Source organism: Helicoverpa armigera, chromosome 29 (assembly GCF_030705265.1).
Source record: "Helicoverpa armigera isolate CAAS_96S chromosome 29, ASM3070526v1, whole genome shotgun sequence".
Lineage (NCBI taxonomy): Eukaryota > Metazoa > Arthropoda > Insecta > Lepidoptera > Noctuidae > Helicoverpa > Helicoverpa armigera.
In genome coordinates this window covers 4,447,299-4,468,547 of record NC_087148.1, presented here as the reverse complement: position 1 = coordinate 4,468,547, position 21,249 = coordinate 4,447,299, and the positions used below count along the sequence as shown (strand labels likewise).

Here is a 21,249-nt window from a genome sequence, read left to right as displayed (position 1 = left end):
ATGTCAGTCTAGCTGGGTTTTTAAGAACTGAAATTGATAAACATTTAGAAATGTCATCCTAGATGAACGATTTTATGCACTTGTTTTTTTAACCGACTTCAAAAAAGGATATTTCAATTTTTTTAAGTACTAAACTAAACTAACTAATGTCTGCGGCTTCACACACTTTTAAGACTTAAAATACCCGTATACTTTTTGCACTCGATCTCCAGAGTACGGCATATATCTATACAAAATTTCATGTCAATCGGCTCAACAATTTACAATGTTATATAGTGACTATGGATACCCTTATTTTGTAAGTTTCTTCCCGCACCCGGATAAAAAGTAACCTCAGTTTTTCCTTGCAACATCCAGGTCATCTTTCATTGAAGTCCTGTCAAAATAGGATGCCATTGCCATTTTAGAGATAAGCCGAAACAACTGACTGACAATAATTTTGACGTCATGAAAAGATTGCTGTTAATGATGATGATAAAATAATAATTTAACCAATGCGTTTACCCACAGGTGCTGGTTGAAAAGCTGTTGAGGAGTTGTCCAAAAATTAAGAAGATCTACTTACTGATGCGGCCGAAGCGCGGCCAAGATGTTGCTTCTCGTCTCACTGAGCTCACACAGTCACCGGTAAGTTTAACCGATTTCAAAATAAAGAGGTTCTATATTCAGCCGGGGCTGCGGCATTGTTCGCGCGAGTTACCGCGGCCCTGGTATGTAAAGGGAGGCTTAGGAAGGAACATGATAGGATTTAGTGTAGTGTAGTTAGTAGTTATTTGATGATTTCCCACCAAAAAAAGAGGTTCCTTGTCGGGATATGTTATATTTTGTAAGATTATCCGATAGCCGCAGGTCGATCAATCAAAAGATAAGCGACGCTTGATACTACAGATGGGTGACCATCTTCTCATGATGAGTTTCTTCGTGTTTTGGAAGGCACGTTAAATTGATGGGTCTCGGTTGTCATTTGAACACTTTTGGCAGTCGTTACCGGTAGTCAGAAGCGTTTGACAATCAGTCTACTAAACGGTATCAGGTAGAACTGGGTTGAGGAGATTACCTGTGAATGATCTCTCTCCGGTGGTGTCAGATTGTCGTCCCATCGCACTATGAGTGAAGGAATAGGGAGTGCACCTGTGTCCAAGCAAATGTGCGTGCACTATAATATGTCCTGCGCAGCTGGCTGATCTCCTTAGAGAGAACAGCCGTCATTTTTATTGTTACTTCTAGGAATACTATATTTACAAAACAATTGAATTATCATGGCTATTAGTGACGTGACCATAATTGCTAATTTTATTCAGTGTTTATATTTAAATGATGTTAGTAAACTATTTACTTTGTCATACATAAGAATTAAGTGCTTTTAACGTAATTTATTTAAGTGTATTTATTTGCGTTTTTAAGTTGAATGAGTTCTTCATTAGTTTAATATTAAGTTTGTCACTGAAGAACTTGTAAACATACTTAAATATGTTAGTTACAAGTGATTACGTGATGATGACTTTTGAACCTAAGATTGTACGCAAACAGGGGAAATAAAATTAATCATAACTTTTAACCGACTTCAAAAAATGAGGTTTTCAGTTGGACCTGTATGTATGTGTCAGTGCGAGATTGTCACGCATTTGGCAAAATCAATTTTGATCTGGCTTTCAGCATAGTATAGTATAAGGTCAGGCTCAGGAGAAAGTTTACGGCAGAAAATAAAAAAAATAAAATAAATTTTCGAATTTATCCAGTAGTTTTGTAGCCTTTATAAATACTTCAAATATAAAAGTTTCCTCTATATTATATTAGTTTAGATTTACCGGTATCAATATACTTGTAGGTACAGTCAACTGCAGGTCAGTGGTAACAGTTTTACAGGAAAATCGTACTTATTACTATTGAGTTAAGGTGCATGACAGTTACCACTGATGTGCGGTCTACCGTACCTAAGTTCTGATGAAGAATATTTGTTCTCCAGTTGTTCGAGACCCTACGGAGAGAGCGGCCCCAGGAGCTGAACAAGATAGTCCCGATAGTGGGCGATATTACGGAGCCCGAGCTCGGCATCAGCGCCGCAGATCAGACCATGCTATGTCAGAAGGTAAGAACACATTTTTTCTTATCTACACCATTAAAGTAGGCCCTCAACTAAATCTAAATAATCTCGATAAGTTTTTTTACACAAATACATTTCAAACAAAAAAAAGTTCTTCTTCAAATAATAATTTAATTGATTCGGTAATTGTTATTATTGTATTTAAATGTTTAGCCACGTTCAGTGTTTGAACTGAGTTTTTGATTAAAACGTCATTCCGAAACTGTGATTGTTGTAAACATTAATCTTGTGTAAAGTATTCTAAGATTAGCCCTAAAGCAAGAATAGAGACAACAGCAATTAAGACAGGAACATGTTGATTTACCCCTTTACATCTCTATTTTTGCATAGTATATCCGCTTACAATACTCTTTTCTAAAACTGCTCCTTTGATAGTAATATTCTCCACTATTCTCCACCAGGTATCGGTGGTGTTCCACTCGGCCGCGACGGTGAAGTTCGACGAGAAACTGAAGCTATCCGTCACCATCAACATGCTGGGGACTCAACAGTTGGTGCAGCTGTGCCATCGTATGCTTAGCTTGGAGGTGAGGATGTCCCCCATACAGCCTTCATCATCAGCTATCATGGTTCCACTGCAAAGCTCACGCCTCTTGTCATGCAGAGTAGAAATAGCAGCCTTGAGCCAGTTTAAAAATTTTGCAGCGGCTAAATCAGTTTATATTTTTCTAAGATTATTTCAGATATGATTATATAGCTCTATTATCATCAGCCTTTTTGATTGTCCCACTGCAGGACAAGCCTCATCTGATAAGACTTCCTCTATTGTATTCGTTCATTGGTGTCCAAGATATACTTAGAAAGTGCCCATCAGGGTCCATAATTGTGACTATCATTTTAAATTCTCCACATAATGTAATAAACGATATAATATGATACTTATATGTCACTTAGAATAGTTTCATATATTTTATCATTGTTTAGTTTTGTATTTATGTTCCTAGCTGGAATCTATACCTCGTAAAATATACACAATTCAAACAATTTATTCCCATTAAAATTTCCTTTAGGATCCTCCAAATTCTCACAGGCTAGAACATTCTTCATAGACTTTGTGGTCAATGAATTTCATTCTAGAAGAATTTATAATTGTTTCACCTTTGGGTCAAAAACATGTTAATTCTAGTTTACTAGAATAACGGACAATTAATTCTAAAATCATTATTTATATCGAGTGACGAAACCTCTGTTTACCTACGTCTGAAAACGAAGTAGGTAACAGTTAGCAAACCAACACCGACTGACTAACCTTCATTCCACCTTTTCCAAAACTAACAACAAACCAAAATCTGACAGTTTCAGTCTAACATTTCAGATTCCTTTCTAACAACATCATCTCTTCAACTGCACGAGAGACGACTGAATACTGACTGTGCACACAATGATTGGACTGACAAAACCTGAACAGTTTTCAACTAGCTACGATCTGATATCATCATCATTTCAGCCACAGGACAACCAAACACACTGCTGAACATAGCCCTCTTCCATTTCCCCCTCAAAAAGAACGGTTTGTAGCGGCATAAGTCCAGTGCCTACTCGCGATTGTTTTCAAATCGTCTGACCAGCTCATTAGACAATCTTCGACCTTATTAGTCGCATAGCGCGACCGCTGTGCGTCTCGGGTTGGATTCCCGGGTCGGGCTGAAATAGCTTTGTGGGTTTTGGAATCTCTCACAAAGCAGCCCGGTGTGTAAAAGTTGGTGGTTGATACACCCATGCATCAGAGAGCACGCAATGATCACCTGATCTCTCTCCGGTCGTGTCGGATTACCGTCCCATCGGGCTGTGAGAGTGAAGGAATAGAGAGTGCACCAGTGTCTGCAAAAATGCTTGTGCACTTTAATATGTCTTGCGCAGCTGACTCCGTTCCGCCATTTTTACCTCTAACCAGCTATCTAGAGTCTGATATATTCTTCCTCAATTTTCAGGCGTTAGTTCACGTATCGACGGCGTATTGCAACTGTGAGCGTGAACGCGTCGAAGAGACGGTGTACGCGCCGCCCGCTCACCCAGAACACGTCGTGACGCTTGTCCAGACCCTGCCTGATGAATTGGTCGATAGAATCACACCGGATCTTGTTGGTGAGTTGGTCTTTTGGTCTTTTAAAACCACCTGTGTAAGAGGGTGTTATGAATCTGACTGTGAAAGAACGGGGTGTAGTGAAACTCCCGAATGGATGGATGGATTTTATTTAGTCGATAATCGGGAGGGATAGGGAGGGCTCTCATTGAACATCCTTGGCAGTCGTTACGGGTTGTCAGAAGCCAGTAAGTCTGACACCAGTCTAATCAAGGGTATTGGGTTGCCGGGTAACTGAATTGAGGGGGGTCAGATAGGCCAGTCGCTCCTTGTAAAGCACTGGTACTCAGCTACCTACATCAGGTTAGACTGCAAGCCGACCCCAACATAGTTGGGAAAAAGGCTCAGAGGAGGAGGATGAATCGGGAAGATTCTGAAGATGGTCGCCGTTACAGAATGTCAAAAATATTTGTCAAAAAATTACAAAATGTCGTACGTAAAGTCCATTTCACGAAAGAAGTCCCGCGGAAAATTGTAGCACTATATATTTTTGTACGTATTTACTGAGCTATCGCATAGACACTAGCGCTGCGTCTGCGGGACTTCTTTCGTGAAATGGACTTTACATATATTTGATGGCTATGTGTGTCTGTCTGTCTGTGATACTGTAAACGGGTGAAATAGACGGTTGAAAGCTAATCTTGCTGTGATAGGTTTCAGAATTTACTATAATCGATGCAGCCGTTTCTAAAGTAGGTATCAAAATTCTATTTTTTTGTAAAAGTGCATTGACCACTTCCTCAGTTACTAAGTGAACGATGCGCTAACTTCCCAACATTATTGAGAAATCCAAATTCTTACTAATTTGTGTATCAACTGTAAATTAATTTAGGTACTTAATTCTTGCGCATTTTTAATTACTCAAGGTTAATGGTCAGTTTCGTTTGTTTAATTTTCAATTGTTTCCGATTTTTTTGATTGAGGTATTCTATTGACAACTTTCTAGACCATTTGATGGTGTCTGTCTATCTATATAATGGAGCCAGGCCCTGTCGAAGCAATAGAATAGTAGAATTTCATTATTCAAATATCTCGTCTTGGCTCACTCAGTGATATCCCTGAGAGAAGAAATTCAATTGGTTGTTTACAAACTTCTTCGCTCCGGTCCGTTTTTATATATTATGATTTCTGAAGAGTTGCGGGTTGATGGAACTATTTCTCGTACCTGGATAGAGTATAGCAGTAGGGTACTCAGCCGCATGCGGCTAGACTGGAAGCCGACCCCAACATAGTTGGGGAAAGGCTCGGGAGATGATGATGGATAGGGTGTAGTACTACTTATCGGAGGAAGGACACAGGATACTTTCAATCTTACCTCCATCAGTTTTCAGTAGCCGTTCTTGATTTATAAATAATATAACTTACACGATTTCGAATGTCTCTTATTAGTGAACTGAATATTTTATTCTTATTCAAACAAATTAATTATTTATGTTAACTAAAACGTATTTAGTGATTGCCCTTGTTAAACCTATTATCTTGACAATAATAAATTAGAAGTGAGTTACATGAATTTCTAATGCTTTGACAATGCATTATGAAATTACTGTTATTTCAATATCTTTAGCCTTTGTAACGGATAAGCAGAAACCAGAAAGTGTGACAAACTGTGTGATGGCAGGATTTTCATGTGGCTCCATTTGGTACTCAACTACATAATAGTTAAACTTTCTTAATGTATTTGGGAAAACGCTAAGCGTGGCGATATTTCAAATGTTGGTCCTGCCTGTGATCTCTCTCCGGTGGTGTCGGATTGTCGTCCCATCGCGCTATGAGAGTGAAGGAATAGTGAGTGCACCTGTGTCCAAGCAAATGCTTGTGCTCTATTTATGCTAATCGCCTGACCTTTTCGCGCATATATGACGCAAAAATACTTTATTTTTAGTCTATAGAAGGTATTCGATCGCCTTATATATTTAAATTATTATGTAATATACTTATTTAAGTTTTTGTTTTCCTGTGTGCGTCATTGAATTAGTCAATTCCTTTTTTTTCATCTATTTTTTTTTTCTCACGACGATTTTAGCTTAATTGCCTGTATTTTTAATGTTTTTTTTTCTAATATATTGACCTTTTGGTTTTCCAGGTGACAGACCTAATACATACACATTCACAAAGGCTCTCGCAGAAGATATGCTTATAAAGGAGAGTGGTAACCTGCCCGTCTCGATCGTACGGCCTTCTATCGGTAAGAATCTAACTATTTAAATACTATAAATATCTAATAAGTAGGTACATAAGTGGGTGAAGAACCAACCTCTCGAGTATGAGGGCGCGGGTTCGATCAGGTCAGGCAAGTACCAATGCAACTTTTCTAAGTTTGTATGTACTTTCTAAGTATATCTTAGACACCATTGACTGTGTTTCGGATGGCATAATAAACTGTAGGTCCCGGCTGTCATTGAACATCTTTGACAGTCATCCTCCGACAGACATTCTTGGTAGTCAGAAGCCAGTAAGTCTGACACCAGTCTAACCAAGGGGTATCGGGTTGCCCGGGTAACTGGGTTGAGGAGGTCAGATAGGCAGTCGCTTCTTGTAAAGCACTGGTACTCATATCATATCAGCTGAATCCGATTAGGCTGGAAGCCGACCCCAACATAGTTGGGAAAAGGCTCGAAGAATTATGATGATTATAATTCTAGATTACTAGTTAGAAATACTAAGTAATAATATTATTCTTGAATAGAAAACGGTGAAATTATAAATGTAAATAAATCGTTTGTCAATGCATTTTGTAGAAACCGACAAACACCAAAGTTCAACGACAACGAAATAACAGCAGTTTAACGTAAACAATTTGTTTTTAGAATTGAACGCGTAAATTCATAGTAAACATTATTTAGGATGTCAGATAGGCAGTCGCTCCTTGTAAAGCACTGGTACTCAGCTGCATCCAGTTAGACTGGAAGCTGACCCCAACATAATTGGCAAAAGGGTAGACAGATATGAAATATTTGAAAGTAAAATGCATGACAACACGAATTAATGATCATTCGATATTATTATGAATATACTCGTATTAAAATTTCAATATAATATAAGTAAGTGATTACATATTATCATTTACCAATAAACACAATTGAATCACCGGTACAAATATTTCGCCTATATTGATTAGCAAGGGCCTTGAAATATAGATAACATTTTTGATATATGTAGGTAAATTACAGTTCCTAGCTGCAATAATTTCAAAAACGTCTATTCAAATTAGGCTGATAAATCAGCACTTTTCGAACGTTTAAAACAAAAGACAGTCTCCAAAACGCCCGCCCTTAACCACTTCCTATGTGTTTTTGCTGGGAAGAAGAAGTGGTGGAACAAACTCCCCAGCAATGGTATTTTAATTTTGAAAATACAGTTTGGATGGTAAACTGTTTATGCTAGTACCTGGTGATTAATTAAACATGGACCCTGAAGGTTTCCAAACGACTGAATCGATACACTCTTCCCGAGTAACATACATGGGCTATATTTTATCCCGGTACGGGCAGTTTTCAGCACGGGACGCGAGTGGAACCGCGGAGAAGCTTTTCAAAAGAGCTATTTTAATTAAAAAAATACTAAATTCTCTATCACGTATTGACAATTTAAAAATGTTGTGTTTCAGCATGACTGAATATCGTACTTAATTAAGGCCATTTAGTGCAAATATCTAATCTAGTGCAATGTACTAAATATCTGATATTATAGGCGTAATTTATGTGCAATAAAATCATAAAGAAATTCGTTTAGTATATTAAATATTTAAATATCTGGAGCTAATGTATCGATTCGAAAAAATATATATTTTTCTATAAACAACTAAAACCACGATGGGTCTAATATCTGGGATAAAAAAAAAACTATGAACTTCCACTGGCTCTAAGCTGCATCCCCACTTTTTTTTAGCAAAATTGGTGCAGCCATTTTAGATATAAAATACTAGCTTTTGCCCGCGACTTCGTTCGCGTGGAATAGTGACTTCCGGCAAAAATTTGTTTTGACCAATAGATGGCGCTATATGTCCGGAATAAATTTTATTTTTATATTTTTTTTGTTATAAAATTTATCCTATGTCCTTTCTCAAGTTCCAAACTACTGTACTCTGTAGTCTGTACCAAATTTCTCACAAATCGGTTCAGTAGTTCAGGCGTGAAGACAAATAAACAAACAAACAAACAAACAAAGTTTTCCTCTTTATAATATTAGTATAGATAAGAAAAGAACAACGTTTTATTTTCTTTATAGATTACCCATGTTTTTCAATAGCAAAAACTCGATAGGTACAACCTTGCTATAATAGGTATACTTACTGGTACAATTTTAACCTAGAACCATTACATTTACAAATAACCTACGCAGCTACGTCTAGTCTGTATTATTATCAAAATAACTTATTAATAATGTATTAGCTATCAAAAACATTAACATGAAATTCTAATTAACTGTTTATCATGTCAGGTGAATTGGAAATTAATGACAATGTACCTATTATGCTTGGGGCTTAATATGAGCTCTAGGGGTTCCTAGACACAGAAGGAATAGTGAGTGCACCTGTGTCCAAGCAAATGCTCGTGCACTATAATATGTCCTGCGCAGATGGCTGATCTCCTTATATGAGAACAGCCGCCGTGCTTGACAATAGGTCTTGATGACATTATTATAACTAAGTACATATGGATTATAACGTGATCCAGGATTTATTTCTTGTCAAAGCGTTAGTAATTCAAGATAACATTTTTAAGAAAATACTATGTATTAAATTAGTAATTTATCACAAAACTAGAAACATAATTATGAATCATTTTTGACGTCATTAATTGAGAGATTTTATCGATTTGATACGGAAAAATATAACTATCACCTGCTATAGAGTATTGATAAAACTTCAGAAATCTATTTCCGCATCCATAGTTAAGTGTTTTAAGAAGATGTTTTGTAGAAGGACCTAAAATAATACCTTGGGGTATCCCTAGGCCCGAAAAGTAGCAGCTGCAAAGTTTAACAATTTTATTATAATACAATATATTACTGCCTATATATTACAATATATTACAGTCGTGGTGGCCTAGTGGTTAAAGAACCAACCTCTCGATTATGTGGGTGTGGGTTCGATTCCAGGTCAGGCAAGTACCAATGCAGCTTTTCTAAGTTTGTATGTACGTTCTAAGTATATCTTGGACACCAATGGCTGATAAAAAGGTGAAGGAAAACATCTTGAGGAAACCTGGACTTATAGTCTGAAATCACCAACCCGCATTGAGCAAGCGTGGTGATTAATGCTCAATCCTTCTCCATGTGAGAGGAGGCCTGTGCCCAGCAGTGGGACGATAAAAAGCTGTAACATATTACTGCCAAGTTTCATCCAAATCTCTCTAGTAGTTTTTGCGTGGAAGAATAAAAAAAAAACATAAATCAATCTAGACATACTTACAATCTTTCACGTTTATAAGATTTTTAATAAAGAAATTAAATTTTTAATGTTAATAAAGTATAGAGAAGTTAACAAATATTGTGGATATAAAATATATGTAAATTCTTATCAAAGAAGGATAAATTAACCTAGCCATCGTATGAGCCGGCACTGATAATATTTCACGTAATTTTACGCTAAACCAGTGGTTCTTAACCGGTGGTCCGCGGACCACTGGTGGTCCCTGGAGGCATTCCAAGTGGTCCGCGAAGCTTAGCTTTGACGACGTTAATTTTTATCGACTTGTAATTGCGAGCGGGGGTTTTCCCATGGACGTATATCGGGTGTGTGGTACCTAGTCCCCCCATTCATGAAAATGTATGTTTGGGCTACATTTTACGTAATTTTGGTTTTGAGTCTTAAAAAATAATTAAAATTTCGCGCTCGCTTCGCTCGCGTATTCAGAAACTGTATGCCCTTACTTTTGCATTTGTCAACAAACAAAAAGTTAAGTACGTTTGGGCTAAATTTTACGTAATATTTGGTTGAAGTCCGATAAAAATGTCGCGCTCGCTTCGCTCGCGTATTCAGAAACTGTGTGCCCTTATTTTTGCATTTGTCAACAAACAAAAAGTTTTGGCTACATTTTACGTAATATTTGGTTTAAGTCCGATAAAAATTTCGCGCTCGCTTCACTCGCGCATTTAGAAACTACATAGCCGAATTTTTCTTTATTTGCATTTGCTTACCTACACAACTGCCGCCATGCGTTTAGCTTTCATTAGAACTGACCCAAAAATTCTGTATTTTTTTTGATACATAATAAAGAAATGAGTGCTAATTTAGGTAAACCGATGAGGTGGTCCCCGGCAAGACAAACTTTAGTTAAAGTGGTCCCTGATGTCAAAAAGGTTAAGAACCACTGCGCTAAACTATGCCGATATGTAACATATTATTAATATGTATAATCTTATCAGCTGATAATATGGTCACGTGCGGTGTTTGGACTGCAGGGTAAAATCCGGTAACATTCTATCTATATGTCAAAAATAGATAATAGGGACTCGTACACTTGACAAATATGTGAATCATTGTATTTATAGTTAAAATCGATGTAATATGTCTGACTAGCTAGCTGTTCCCCGCGAACCTATTTTCGTTTCGAAGGAATTACTTCTGGCTCGAAAGGAAAACTTTTGCAATTTTAATATGGCATTGAAATCGGATCCTAGGTAAATTTGTGAGTCCTAATAAAGCGTCTAATGAATAAACTCTTTCAGATTTTTCAGTTCAAATCTTGAAACGATGTTTTCCTTCTCCATCTGTCAGTGGTGTCCTAGAGATACAATACCTATAATATTATATGACAAAAACATAGCTCCTGAAGGATCTAACCCACACGCCAGCACGTCATGCTCCTCTAATCTATATTTTTTCCAATCAACATGGAATCTTATACTAAGGAGATAAAGTTGAAAATCTATTTAAGAAAGGCAGATTGTTGTAGCCTGTGCATGAGTTAACCACTGGACCCTTAACCATAATTCTTTTTAAATAGTTAATAATAAGTTTTATTTACCTTATTTTCAGTACTCTCATCGCTCCGAGAGCCGGTAAAAGGTTGGGTGGACAACTGGAACGGCCCGAACGGGATCATAGCGGCAGTCGGCAAGGGTATCTTCCGTACCATGCTGGGCACAGGCACGAAGGTGGCTGATCTGGTGCCAGTCGATACCGTCATCAATCTAATGATTGTTTGTGCGTGGAGGACGCATTTGAGACGGTGAGTGATGACGAATTTGCTTTAAAGTGTCTCTTGAAGCTTCAAAAATATGAGTAACTTTCCAAGGGACGACTTTGCTTGAAACTGGATGTGGCTTGGCTTCTTCTTCGGTACATCTGTTTAAGAGATATGATGACAGACAGATAAACATGGGAGACAAGAAGTGCGTTTTGATCAACATCGATAAACTAGACGCAAAAAGCGGATCTCATTTAAACATAGATGTATCCATATCCAAAGAATGGATTGGTACCATACAGGAGAGTTTACCTCTGTGAGTGTTCGCCGTAACAAAAAACTTAATGAATACATAGACATCCAGGCAATAAGATCTTACATTTATAAAAACAATGTATTCCTATCAAATGATCGGTTCGATTTATATTCGATGAAAATGATTTAACGCCTACCATGTGATTATCGTGTTCATCATCATCCAACCTACCCTCAGGCATTTTTACTGCTATTTTCTTGTAATACTGAATGAATTTTCTGTTTCCATTTCAGAGGAGAAGGCGTAGTGGTGTACAACTGTTGCACCGGCCAGCAGAACCCCATCACGTGGCAGCGGTTCGTCAAGACCAGCTTCAAATATATGCGGAAACATCCGTTTAGTGAGTGTTTTGATTTTAAAGCCAGAAGATATTGATTTATTTAACTAGAGGTATTAGTTTCACTTGTAACTATGTATGTAAGAAAAGCTTGGAAACTTATTTTGACCCACGTCCCGCTCTTCGATTAGGATGAAATTTTGCACACGCTCTGAGTTCTGATGACAATGAATGACTGCTAAGAAACGTTATAAAAAGCGTGTTTTTTTGTTTTTTAAACTACTTCTTTTTTTTAGAACATGAGTATAAAGGATAAAGTACATGGGTAATTAGAATGGATAGTTAGATAAGTAGTAATGTAAGATGTGATAAAAATATAAGACAATACTTTTTTTATTTCTGCTGTCCGCAGTTTAAGTACTACATCGTAGAAACCTGGAGCCAACATTAGTCTGGCTTTAGGATTCAATATAATGTCTCCAATGTTAAATACTATTCAATTAGCTGTCAAATATATATAAAAAATACAAATGTAAAATGTGTGTAATAAACTCTTGTCATTACAGACGAGGTGCTATGGTACCCTGGCGGCGACATCACCAGCAACCGGCTGAAGCACGGCACTCTCTCGCTGCTGCAGCACCGCGCACCAGCCGCCCTCATGGACCTCGTGTCTACTGCTACTGGGAAGAAACCCATGTATGTATACTACTTAATAATGATAATAGGTTCAGCGGATTGTCGGCTACGTCGGCTGTTCTCATATAAGGAGATCAGCCAGCTGCGCAGGACAAAGTACACAAAAGTATTTCAGCAGACATAGATGCACTCTCTATTCCGTCAACAGGACTGCTTTGGAAGTATAAAATAAAGCCTATGTAATTTAGAGACTTGATCATTGTAATGGTGACATAGGTACATATTTTTGAAAATGGCTATTTAGTTTTTATATGACAACTATTTGCTTAACATAGTCCATGTGACTAACCTGCATCATTGGTCTAGTGGTCGCTGAGATGTGATGGGGGTCTCTAGTTTTAAAGAAAGTTTCACAAACTGTGCATGTACATTGGATGCAACGGAAATGTCGGTCTTTCGCCTGATATCTCTCCGGTCGTGTCGGATTGCCCTGAGAACTTTTGCTCTTATTATCCCTAGGAGAACTTGGGTATCTTCCTATACATCTTCTACAATTCCACGTTCTGTTCCAGGATGGTTCGTGTTCAGAACAAGCTGGAGAAGGCGGCTGCCTGCCTGGAGTACTTCACCACGCGCCAGTGGGCCTTCGCTGACGACAACGTGCAGGCTCTCTGCGCGTCACTCTCGCCTGACGACCGCAGGTATGGATTGTGAAGCTTGGGGAGATGTTATTAAGATTTTTCAGGAACATTGCCTTCGCGGGTCGGACGGGATTCTTAGAAAAGCTTGTATACCTACTCCATATGATTAGGCACTTAACTATAGATAAACGGTCTTTAAGTGTCATAACACTTAACCAACCCGACATATTTAGGAAAAGTCTAGACAGATGATGTAGCCTGATGCAGCTGATGAACTGATAACTGTAAACGATAAATTGGTGCTCAATCAAGTTACTGGACATACTTCATGAGACCCAAGGGCTGGTTTTATTTTGGTCATAAGTTAAGGTTTGCCATCCAACGCGACATTGCTGCCAGCTTCGTGGGTATACCCCCGGTGTCCGGTGATCATGAAGAGTTCTTTGTTTCTATCTTTTAATTGTAATTTTGTTTAAGTTAATATGAGATAGTAATTCTCTACTCTCATGTACAGGACCTTCGACTTCAACGTTCGGAACATCGACTGGGACGCGTACATCGAGTCGTACGTGCTCGGCATCCGGAGGTTCCTCTTCAAGGAGAGCCCCGACACGCTGCCCAAGTCCAGGGCTGTGCTGCGAAGGTATACATACATTCATTGGTTCTTGTTTTGCTACGTGTTTAAGACTGGTATTTTCAATCTTAGGTAATATTATAAAGCTGACGAAGCTTCTTTGCCTGAACACACTAATCTAAGAATCTACTGAATCGATTTGGAATATACCATTTACTGAATTATATAACGATATTTTTTGTGTGGGTGCGTGGACTAGTTCCCATGGTGTGCCAAACATTCCTAATCAGAGTCAAAGTCTGAAGCTTATACATGGCTTAGCCATACTCGATTAATGGACTGCAACAATGAAATATTTTTTATAACCGGACCAGTTTCTCAGATTAGCATGTTTAAACAAACAAGCTCATCCCCCTCCCTTTAAAATATTAGTATGTAGTGAAAGGTGCAATGCAATGCAACAGTGACACTTGTTTTATACGTACCCTATATTAAAATTAATAATATGCTTTTTGTTTCCAGATTACACATAGTCCACATCCTAACCCAAGTGGCGACCGTGTTCTTCCTATGGAGATTTCTGTTTTCACGCTCGAACGCTCTCCGCAACGTTTGGCGACGCGTGCTAGAACTGTTAACAAGGGCAGCCCGACTCTTAGCTATAGCCTGATGTCGTCTTCTACTGAAACTACCCTCGTTAACGCCCCTTCAAATCAAGCTTCCAATCACGCCACGATAAAAACAACCAATTTTGGCATTTGACATTTGTTACAAGATGGCGTCTCCCGCCATTTCAACATTGACACCAATAGATATTGTTAAGTACACGGGCAAATAATTTAGGTGATATATTTTTCTCTTTGAAAATAAGCTTTTACGGGGCTGTTAAATTTGCTTCGGGATTTACACTGTGTTGTGTAGAAATTAAAAATGTATATCGTGTTGATGACTTGTCTATGATTGTGGCCAGTACTGACAGTTGAAATGACAACTATAACCTCTTTTGTCTTTGATGTATAAACGTTAAGTAGGTCTTATTGTAATAAAAGAAACGGCTGTCTCTTTGTAAAAACTTGTTGATACAATCTGTTCCTATAAGAGGCATTGGTTATTCAAATGGTTTGTTCGTTCAGAAACGTAGGTTTTTCCATAACACAGTGTTTATCTTATATTTCCCAGGCGCTAGGCTGTTAGTTACGGAACGTTAAGTAATAGTAATTCCAATAATTTTGTACCTTTAACAGCTCAATGTCTAATGAATTCAAATCTGTTATCGCCTAGTTTTTAATAACAATAGCGAAATGTATTGATATTCATGTTAAACTCATTTATATTTTTAGTGTCAGTTTTGTGTCCTAATTTATCGAAGTCTTCGATTGATTTTATATCATGCTTCCATGAAATGACATTTGAGATTTCATCGATCGGCTTATGAATTAGTTGGTCTACCAATATTGTTGATTATTGAATCTTTGATTCTATATAACTGTTGACATTGATACTATTATATGCGAAGAATCAATTGAGAAGAACAATTTGAGAGAAGAAATAAAAAGTTTCGATCGGCACACAACTGACATGGTTGTCAAAGTTTGTACAATTTCGAGGCTATAAATGTCTGTAATGCAATTTACTTTTTAGTTGAAAAGCTTTTCTTTTACCCGCTGATGATTCATTCAGATATTTTAGCAGATTTAAGGGAAAACATTTCGTTTAGCGAACGCGCGTATATTTTTTCAAGATTGCAACTAGAATTTCTGATGGCTCAATAATAAATAGAAGTTTATGAACTAGTCAAATGCATTCGTTTTGAAGAACAACTCTTATGTTAGTCTTGAGGATTAGTTGAGCTGTTTTTATCACAATTGTTCGTACATATGGATATATTATATAATTAATATAACACTTTGGACACTTGCTAAATGCATAGAGTTGTTCTTGAACGCAGAAATATATATTATATATAGGTACCCATGTAAAATAAAGATTCCAAAATAAAAATTGTTAAACAAACGACTTAGCGAAAATATTTATGAAGTGTAAATCTGTGATACCTTCTAAGATATTGTCGACTTGTAATATAACTTTTGCATCTTCGATCTTCTATATATTATATGCCAAATTGTATAAATTGAGTTGGCGATCTATAAATGACTTATTAACATCCATTTTACTAGTTCAATCAGTAGATTTTCTCTCTGATGTAACTTTATGACGATGTGACCTCTAAACCTATCAAGCAAGAAAGTCTACTATTGAATTCAAGATGAATGAATTCTTTGATCTGTCTTCGGTTTCTGGTCATCTTATAGACGCCTCTCGAACTCTTAGTAGAAATATATTAGAATTTCTTACTATTTCTATAGAAATATGATAATGATGATGAATTAGAAGGTGTCACAAAGTAATTGATTATAAAGGATCGTGCGATTTGATAGCGGCTAGGAGAGTAGTGTTTCGAATCGTGGTAATGTATTATGAAGCGTAGGAATGCATGAAAGAGCGGCAATTCACAATTTTGTGAGTTTTTTTATGGTCTACCGCCAGCTAAACCCATTGTGAAGAGTTTGTATAGATACCTATTCTAGTGGGTTTGTTTTATTCTTAAAGTTTTCCATTTTGTAATTTCTATGCCCCGCCTAGGAGTCTAGCATTTGTGGATCAATATATAAATTGATCGTTTTCGAAGCTTTTCGATCGAAAATGCGACTCCTTCTATTCCTTATTTTGGCTGTAATGAAAGCTCAATTTCATAATCTTCCTTATTCACATGCTATTTTAATGGCTTTTTGAGATATGTGTATCAGACCATGTCTATTTATACGTAACAAATTTTTGAAAATAACGAAGTTCCCATGTCATAAATTTTGATATTATTAAAGTTAAAGTAACGTGGGAATTTGAAATATAGAAATAATAAATGCAAGATATCAAATTCGTCACGGCCGAGGCCTATAAAGTTAAGAAATAGACAGAGTTAATATAGGTTTTGCATTCATCTCTAGACTTAGGTGCCGGTTTCTTCCAAATACCTTTAACATTGTGATTTTTAGCAAACTAAAGATATTACCATCCAAATGAGTGGCAACATTACATACGTAATATAGAACTTCAATTGTTATTAGTGGTAAACTCCGAATTACACACATCTTCCAGTACCTATAGCCTATATAGCTTTTATCAGTTTTGCGTACCTCGATGACTTTATAACATTCGTCGAAATGAATTTAGTATGGAATATTTTGTCGCTCCGTTTATACTATTGCAATAAAAAACTGTGAATGGTTACCATTGTTATTAAAACGAAACTAAATGTTAGTGAAAACTGATTTTCTAAAGACATACCTCAAGTGAGTTAGGTATGTTTAGTAATTCCATTCTAAAATGGATAATATTTTCATGTTTAGTCTTAGAGCAGTCAGCTAGATATTTAATTATTACATGACATGGGTCCTTCAAAAGCTTAGTTGAAGCAAGCAAAACATTTTTAAAAATTAAATTAATAAAATTCGTTCCAAAATGACGCTTCCTTAGTGATAATTAACGTAGGTATTTATTGATTTTTTATATATAAAAAAAGTAATAAATTTCAGTTTTATATATCTATGCTAGGATACCCGTAGTAGGCCTTCCGCCTCATTTCCCTGTGCGTACTTACAACTTGGTTTCTTACCAAAAACGCGAGTTACATGATCCCATAATATTTGGTATAAGTGGTAACTGTTAAGTATTGCCTAAGTTTATACGACATGTTATTTAAGTGTTAGCATTTTTTCTTATTGTATAAGTCTAACAGGACACTTTGGCTCTCACTGTTTTTCTTGTATCACAATGATTGTAAGTAAAAAGGTGTTCGTTTGGCAAAGTTGGGGTTTGAAAGTTCTATCGATAATTCCTTCTGAAATGATACCAAGCTCATCATTTTTATTGAATTCTCTAACTTTCACAAGACTTGTTAATCCACCACTTTCTTCATTACCCTGAGATTGTTCTATATTTATTTATTTTGTTTTATTTATGTTCCTCTGTTCGTTATTTTTATCTGACAGTGCATTAGCTTCTTGTGTAACTATTGGATATGCTATAATGATAAATTATATAGTTTTATGAAAAATCCCAACTTTGTGACAACCGTTCCAATTTTCTTCCAGTGTCGAATTAATTTAAGTTCTCTTAGTGTAAATTTAAAACTTATAGATTCCTAAAAGGGAAGTGAATTCGAGAATGGGAAACTAGAATTTATCGAAGTCATTGATAAAATTGACTTCGAGATTCAGTGACTTCGATAAATGTGAGACTAGTGCGTACGTATATATTTGTTTTTGTCTGTAAGTATATTATATGTACATTTTGAAAAAGAAATACTTCAGTCATGTTGTTATTATTTTCGCGAACTTTCTGTTTAGTAGGTTTTTTGTATTTAATTAAGATAAGAGATATTGTTTGGGAGTCTACCGGTGAAATTGTACGTGCTGAGTTATTAATTGTGTATATAGAATTTAGTTGACCCAAAGTTAAATCCAAATATATACATGCAGGACTATTTTTTCATTTTTTCGCTCTATCTTTATAATGTAGACATGTTTTGGAGTGGTGTAAGGTTTGGCGGTTTTCGAACGAAAAATTCAATATGGCGGTCGATAGAGGCCGAGTTTAAAATTGGAATGTATTTCACAATTTGTGCGATTATGCGTAAGTGACGATTTGTGGCTAACAAACGTCTTGCGGTGGGTTTCTTTAACCGAGCGATCCGTTGTTTTGAGATTACAGATTGAATTTTGACTTAAGCTCTATCAAATTTCAATGTCTAATCGCCAAAACAGTAGATGGATAGGTTATAGAAATCTGCGGTTAGTTAATTCGGAAGTGGTGGCTTCTACTTAAATGGCTGAGTAGATAGTTGAAAATCTACCGATTTTAACGTAAACTTGAACTACCAAATAGTACAAAAAGTTATTACGAACAATTAATAAAAAGAGAATAAAGTAAAAAATTGCTTGTTTATTTACATTGAAAAAAAAATAGAGTGGATGGAAAAATTGAAAAGATTTTTAGGATCGCGCCAAAATTTGACAGTTAAGATGGCGGCTACCGTTCGAAAACCGCGTTCTATTGCTTTAAATACTTTTTTTTGCTTAGACGCCAGCGGTTTATGGCTATGGTAATACAGTAAAACCACGGTGGGATTAATAGTGCAGGAAAGAATATTGTGCTCAATGCTTGAAAGTCACTGTTCTCCCTGGCTGGGTATTGCGTGTAAAGGAACGTAAAAAAACGTATTCTAGAATGTTCAAAAAGAAACGTCCAGAAATCTGCTTTCTTTTCCAAAATATTTATTGAATTAATTTTCATTTATGAATACACCATAATATGCATTTAATATATGCTTTTTCCAGTCGCATTTTATCATAAGAAATATCATATTAACCCTACTTAAAAAAAATGCATTTATCTTGATGATTTTTCTTAACGATTCTGAACACAATAGGTAATCTAGATATTTTGTCTCACGAAAGCGGTTAAGCCATCCTTGTGTGTGTCATATACATGAAATTTGTCTTTGTATGAATCTGCGCTTCTACCACTCTTAAGCGCTCCCGGGCTCAAGCATACATAGACAATATGCACGTGCGTTTACACACACGAGTATGGGTTACCCGCTTTCGCACGAATGCCCAGCTAGACAAGGACAGAGATAGTCCGTAGGCAAAGAAATGTGTCTCGGTGATAGTTCGGTATATACATGGGGGGTTTATTTATTATTCCATAATGTAATAAAACGAATGTAAAGTTTTTAATGTTTTTATTGGGAACACCCCCCTATAAAAATCCTAAATTCCTCTCCTACTTCCAGAATGACCTTTCTTAATTCCAAAATACTATAATCTTTCTTTTGGGTTACCTACTTGAAAATTTTTATTCGGCGTAAGTTGTGATGACCTATAGTGGTTAAAACACAAGCCTCTCAAATGTGAATGAGGGTTCGATTTCAGGTCAGGCAAAAGTACTAATGTAACTTCTCTGAGACAGTACTTTCTGAGGGTATCTTTGACACCAAAGTAAAGTTGTAGGGAAAATATCTTGAGGAAACCTGCACTAGAAACTCTGAAATTGCCTTAGATAATATAAAATAATAGGTAGGTAGATTCGCAATCGATTGAAGTACCTTCATAGGAAGGTATTTTAGTTTTAATATCAGTCAGTGTTCGTGACATTTTCATGATAAGTGGTACCATGAGATACATGAAACCGTTATGGATAGCCACCGCAGCCTGTGTTGTCAAATTTTGATATTAGATATCTGAGGGCGACTGCACGTGCTGCTGCCGCTTCGATCCAAAACGGTTTCATGTAAATACATACAAACCAGTAGTGCTAGCTAGAATTCAAAACGAAGGTTTACTCGACTTCGATATGAGTATTACTGGTGTTTTTGGAAGATGGATACCGTTTATCAACATCTTCGAATCCTTTTAAATAAAACTACTTTTACGGATTTTATCGCGGTTATATTATATTATTTAAACCCGACGTTTCAGATCCTTTACAGCATCCATGGTCACGGGCAGACTAAGGTGTTGGTCGTCTTGATATATTAGTTACAAACAGCTACCCTACATTTTATTTTGCATAGGGACCCGCGTAAAAGAACACATCGCCGATGTCAAACACCGCCGTTCCAGACAGTCAGCAGTTTGTGAACACACACTAGACAAGGCCCAGCATTACATCAGATTTGATAAACCACAAGTCCTTGCAAAAGAAAACCGATTCCTACCTAGGATGATTCGCGAGGCTATTGAAATTAAAAAACATCCAAATTTCAATAGAGAAGATGGCTGGTGCATACCACCTGCTTGGAATCCCATCATAGAAACTATTAAATCAAAATCCAAGCCTACAGCTGCTCGACCTAAGGATACAGTGAGCTCGTTTTGCGTGAATCGGATTGTCAATAATAATTAACAAAATGTAGGGTAGCTGTTTGTAACTAATATATCAAGACGACCAACACCTTAGTCTGCCCGTGACCATGGATGCTGTAAAGGATCCGAAACGTCGGGATTAAATAATATAATATAACCGCGATAAAATCCGTAAAAGTAGTTTTATTTAAATGTCTAATATTCGCGTAAGTGTCAGAAATCAATATCTTCGAATCCTGTGATCAGCAAGTGTCATAGCAAATCTAGCCTTATAATACCTTCAGTGTAATGTGTAGGGTAAATGACAGTGCGAATTCAATATGTGAAAATTATGATAACTGAGTGAGGGACCTCAAAAACCCTGTGCTTCAAGGAGACGCTCCTAGAGCTGTTATCAGTCCACCCGTGACCACGGTCGGTGCAATTTGGATGAAACGTCGAGAAAATAAAATGGTATTGTACCTTTATATACTGTTTCGCGTTTAAGTCCTGATTATTTATAAATACTATTATTGCCAGTCGGTACGGGTAGTCAGAAGCTGGTTAATCTGAC

The 21,249-nt window shown here is 36.7% G+C and overlaps 1 protein-coding gene across 3 annotated transcripts in view; it reads left to right on the top strand.

Moving 5' to 3' along the window:
• The window catches only part of LOC110382776 (putative fatty acyl-CoA reductase CG5065), a 64,069-nt gene extending 44,506 nt beyond the window's left edge, over positions 1–19,563 (top strand). For all 3 annotated transcript variants that reach the window (XM_049851333.2, XM_064042518.1, XM_049851335.2), the window contains exons 3-13: positions 511–627; positions 1,967–2,089; positions 2,506–2,631; positions 4,036–4,189; positions 6,274–6,375; positions 11,173–11,365; positions 11,873–11,979; positions 12,483–12,615; positions 13,128–13,256; positions 13,711–13,839; positions 14,293–19,563. In XM_049851333.2, coding sequence (XP_049707290.1) covers positions 511–627; positions 1,967–2,089; positions 2,506–2,631; positions 4,036–4,189; positions 6,274–6,375; positions 11,173–11,365; positions 11,873–11,979; positions 12,483–12,615; positions 13,128–13,256; positions 13,711–13,839; positions 14,293–14,440 — 1,461 coding nt within the window. In that variant the 3' untranslated portion in view covers positions 14,441–19,563. The remainder of the gene's footprint in view (positions 1–510; positions 628–1,966; positions 2,090–2,505; positions 2,632–4,035; positions 4,190–6,273; positions 6,376–11,172; positions 11,366–11,872; positions 11,980–12,482; positions 12,616–13,127; positions 13,257–13,710; positions 13,840–14,292) is intronic.
• The last annotated feature ends 1,686 nt before the right edge of the window (positions 19,564–21,249 follow it).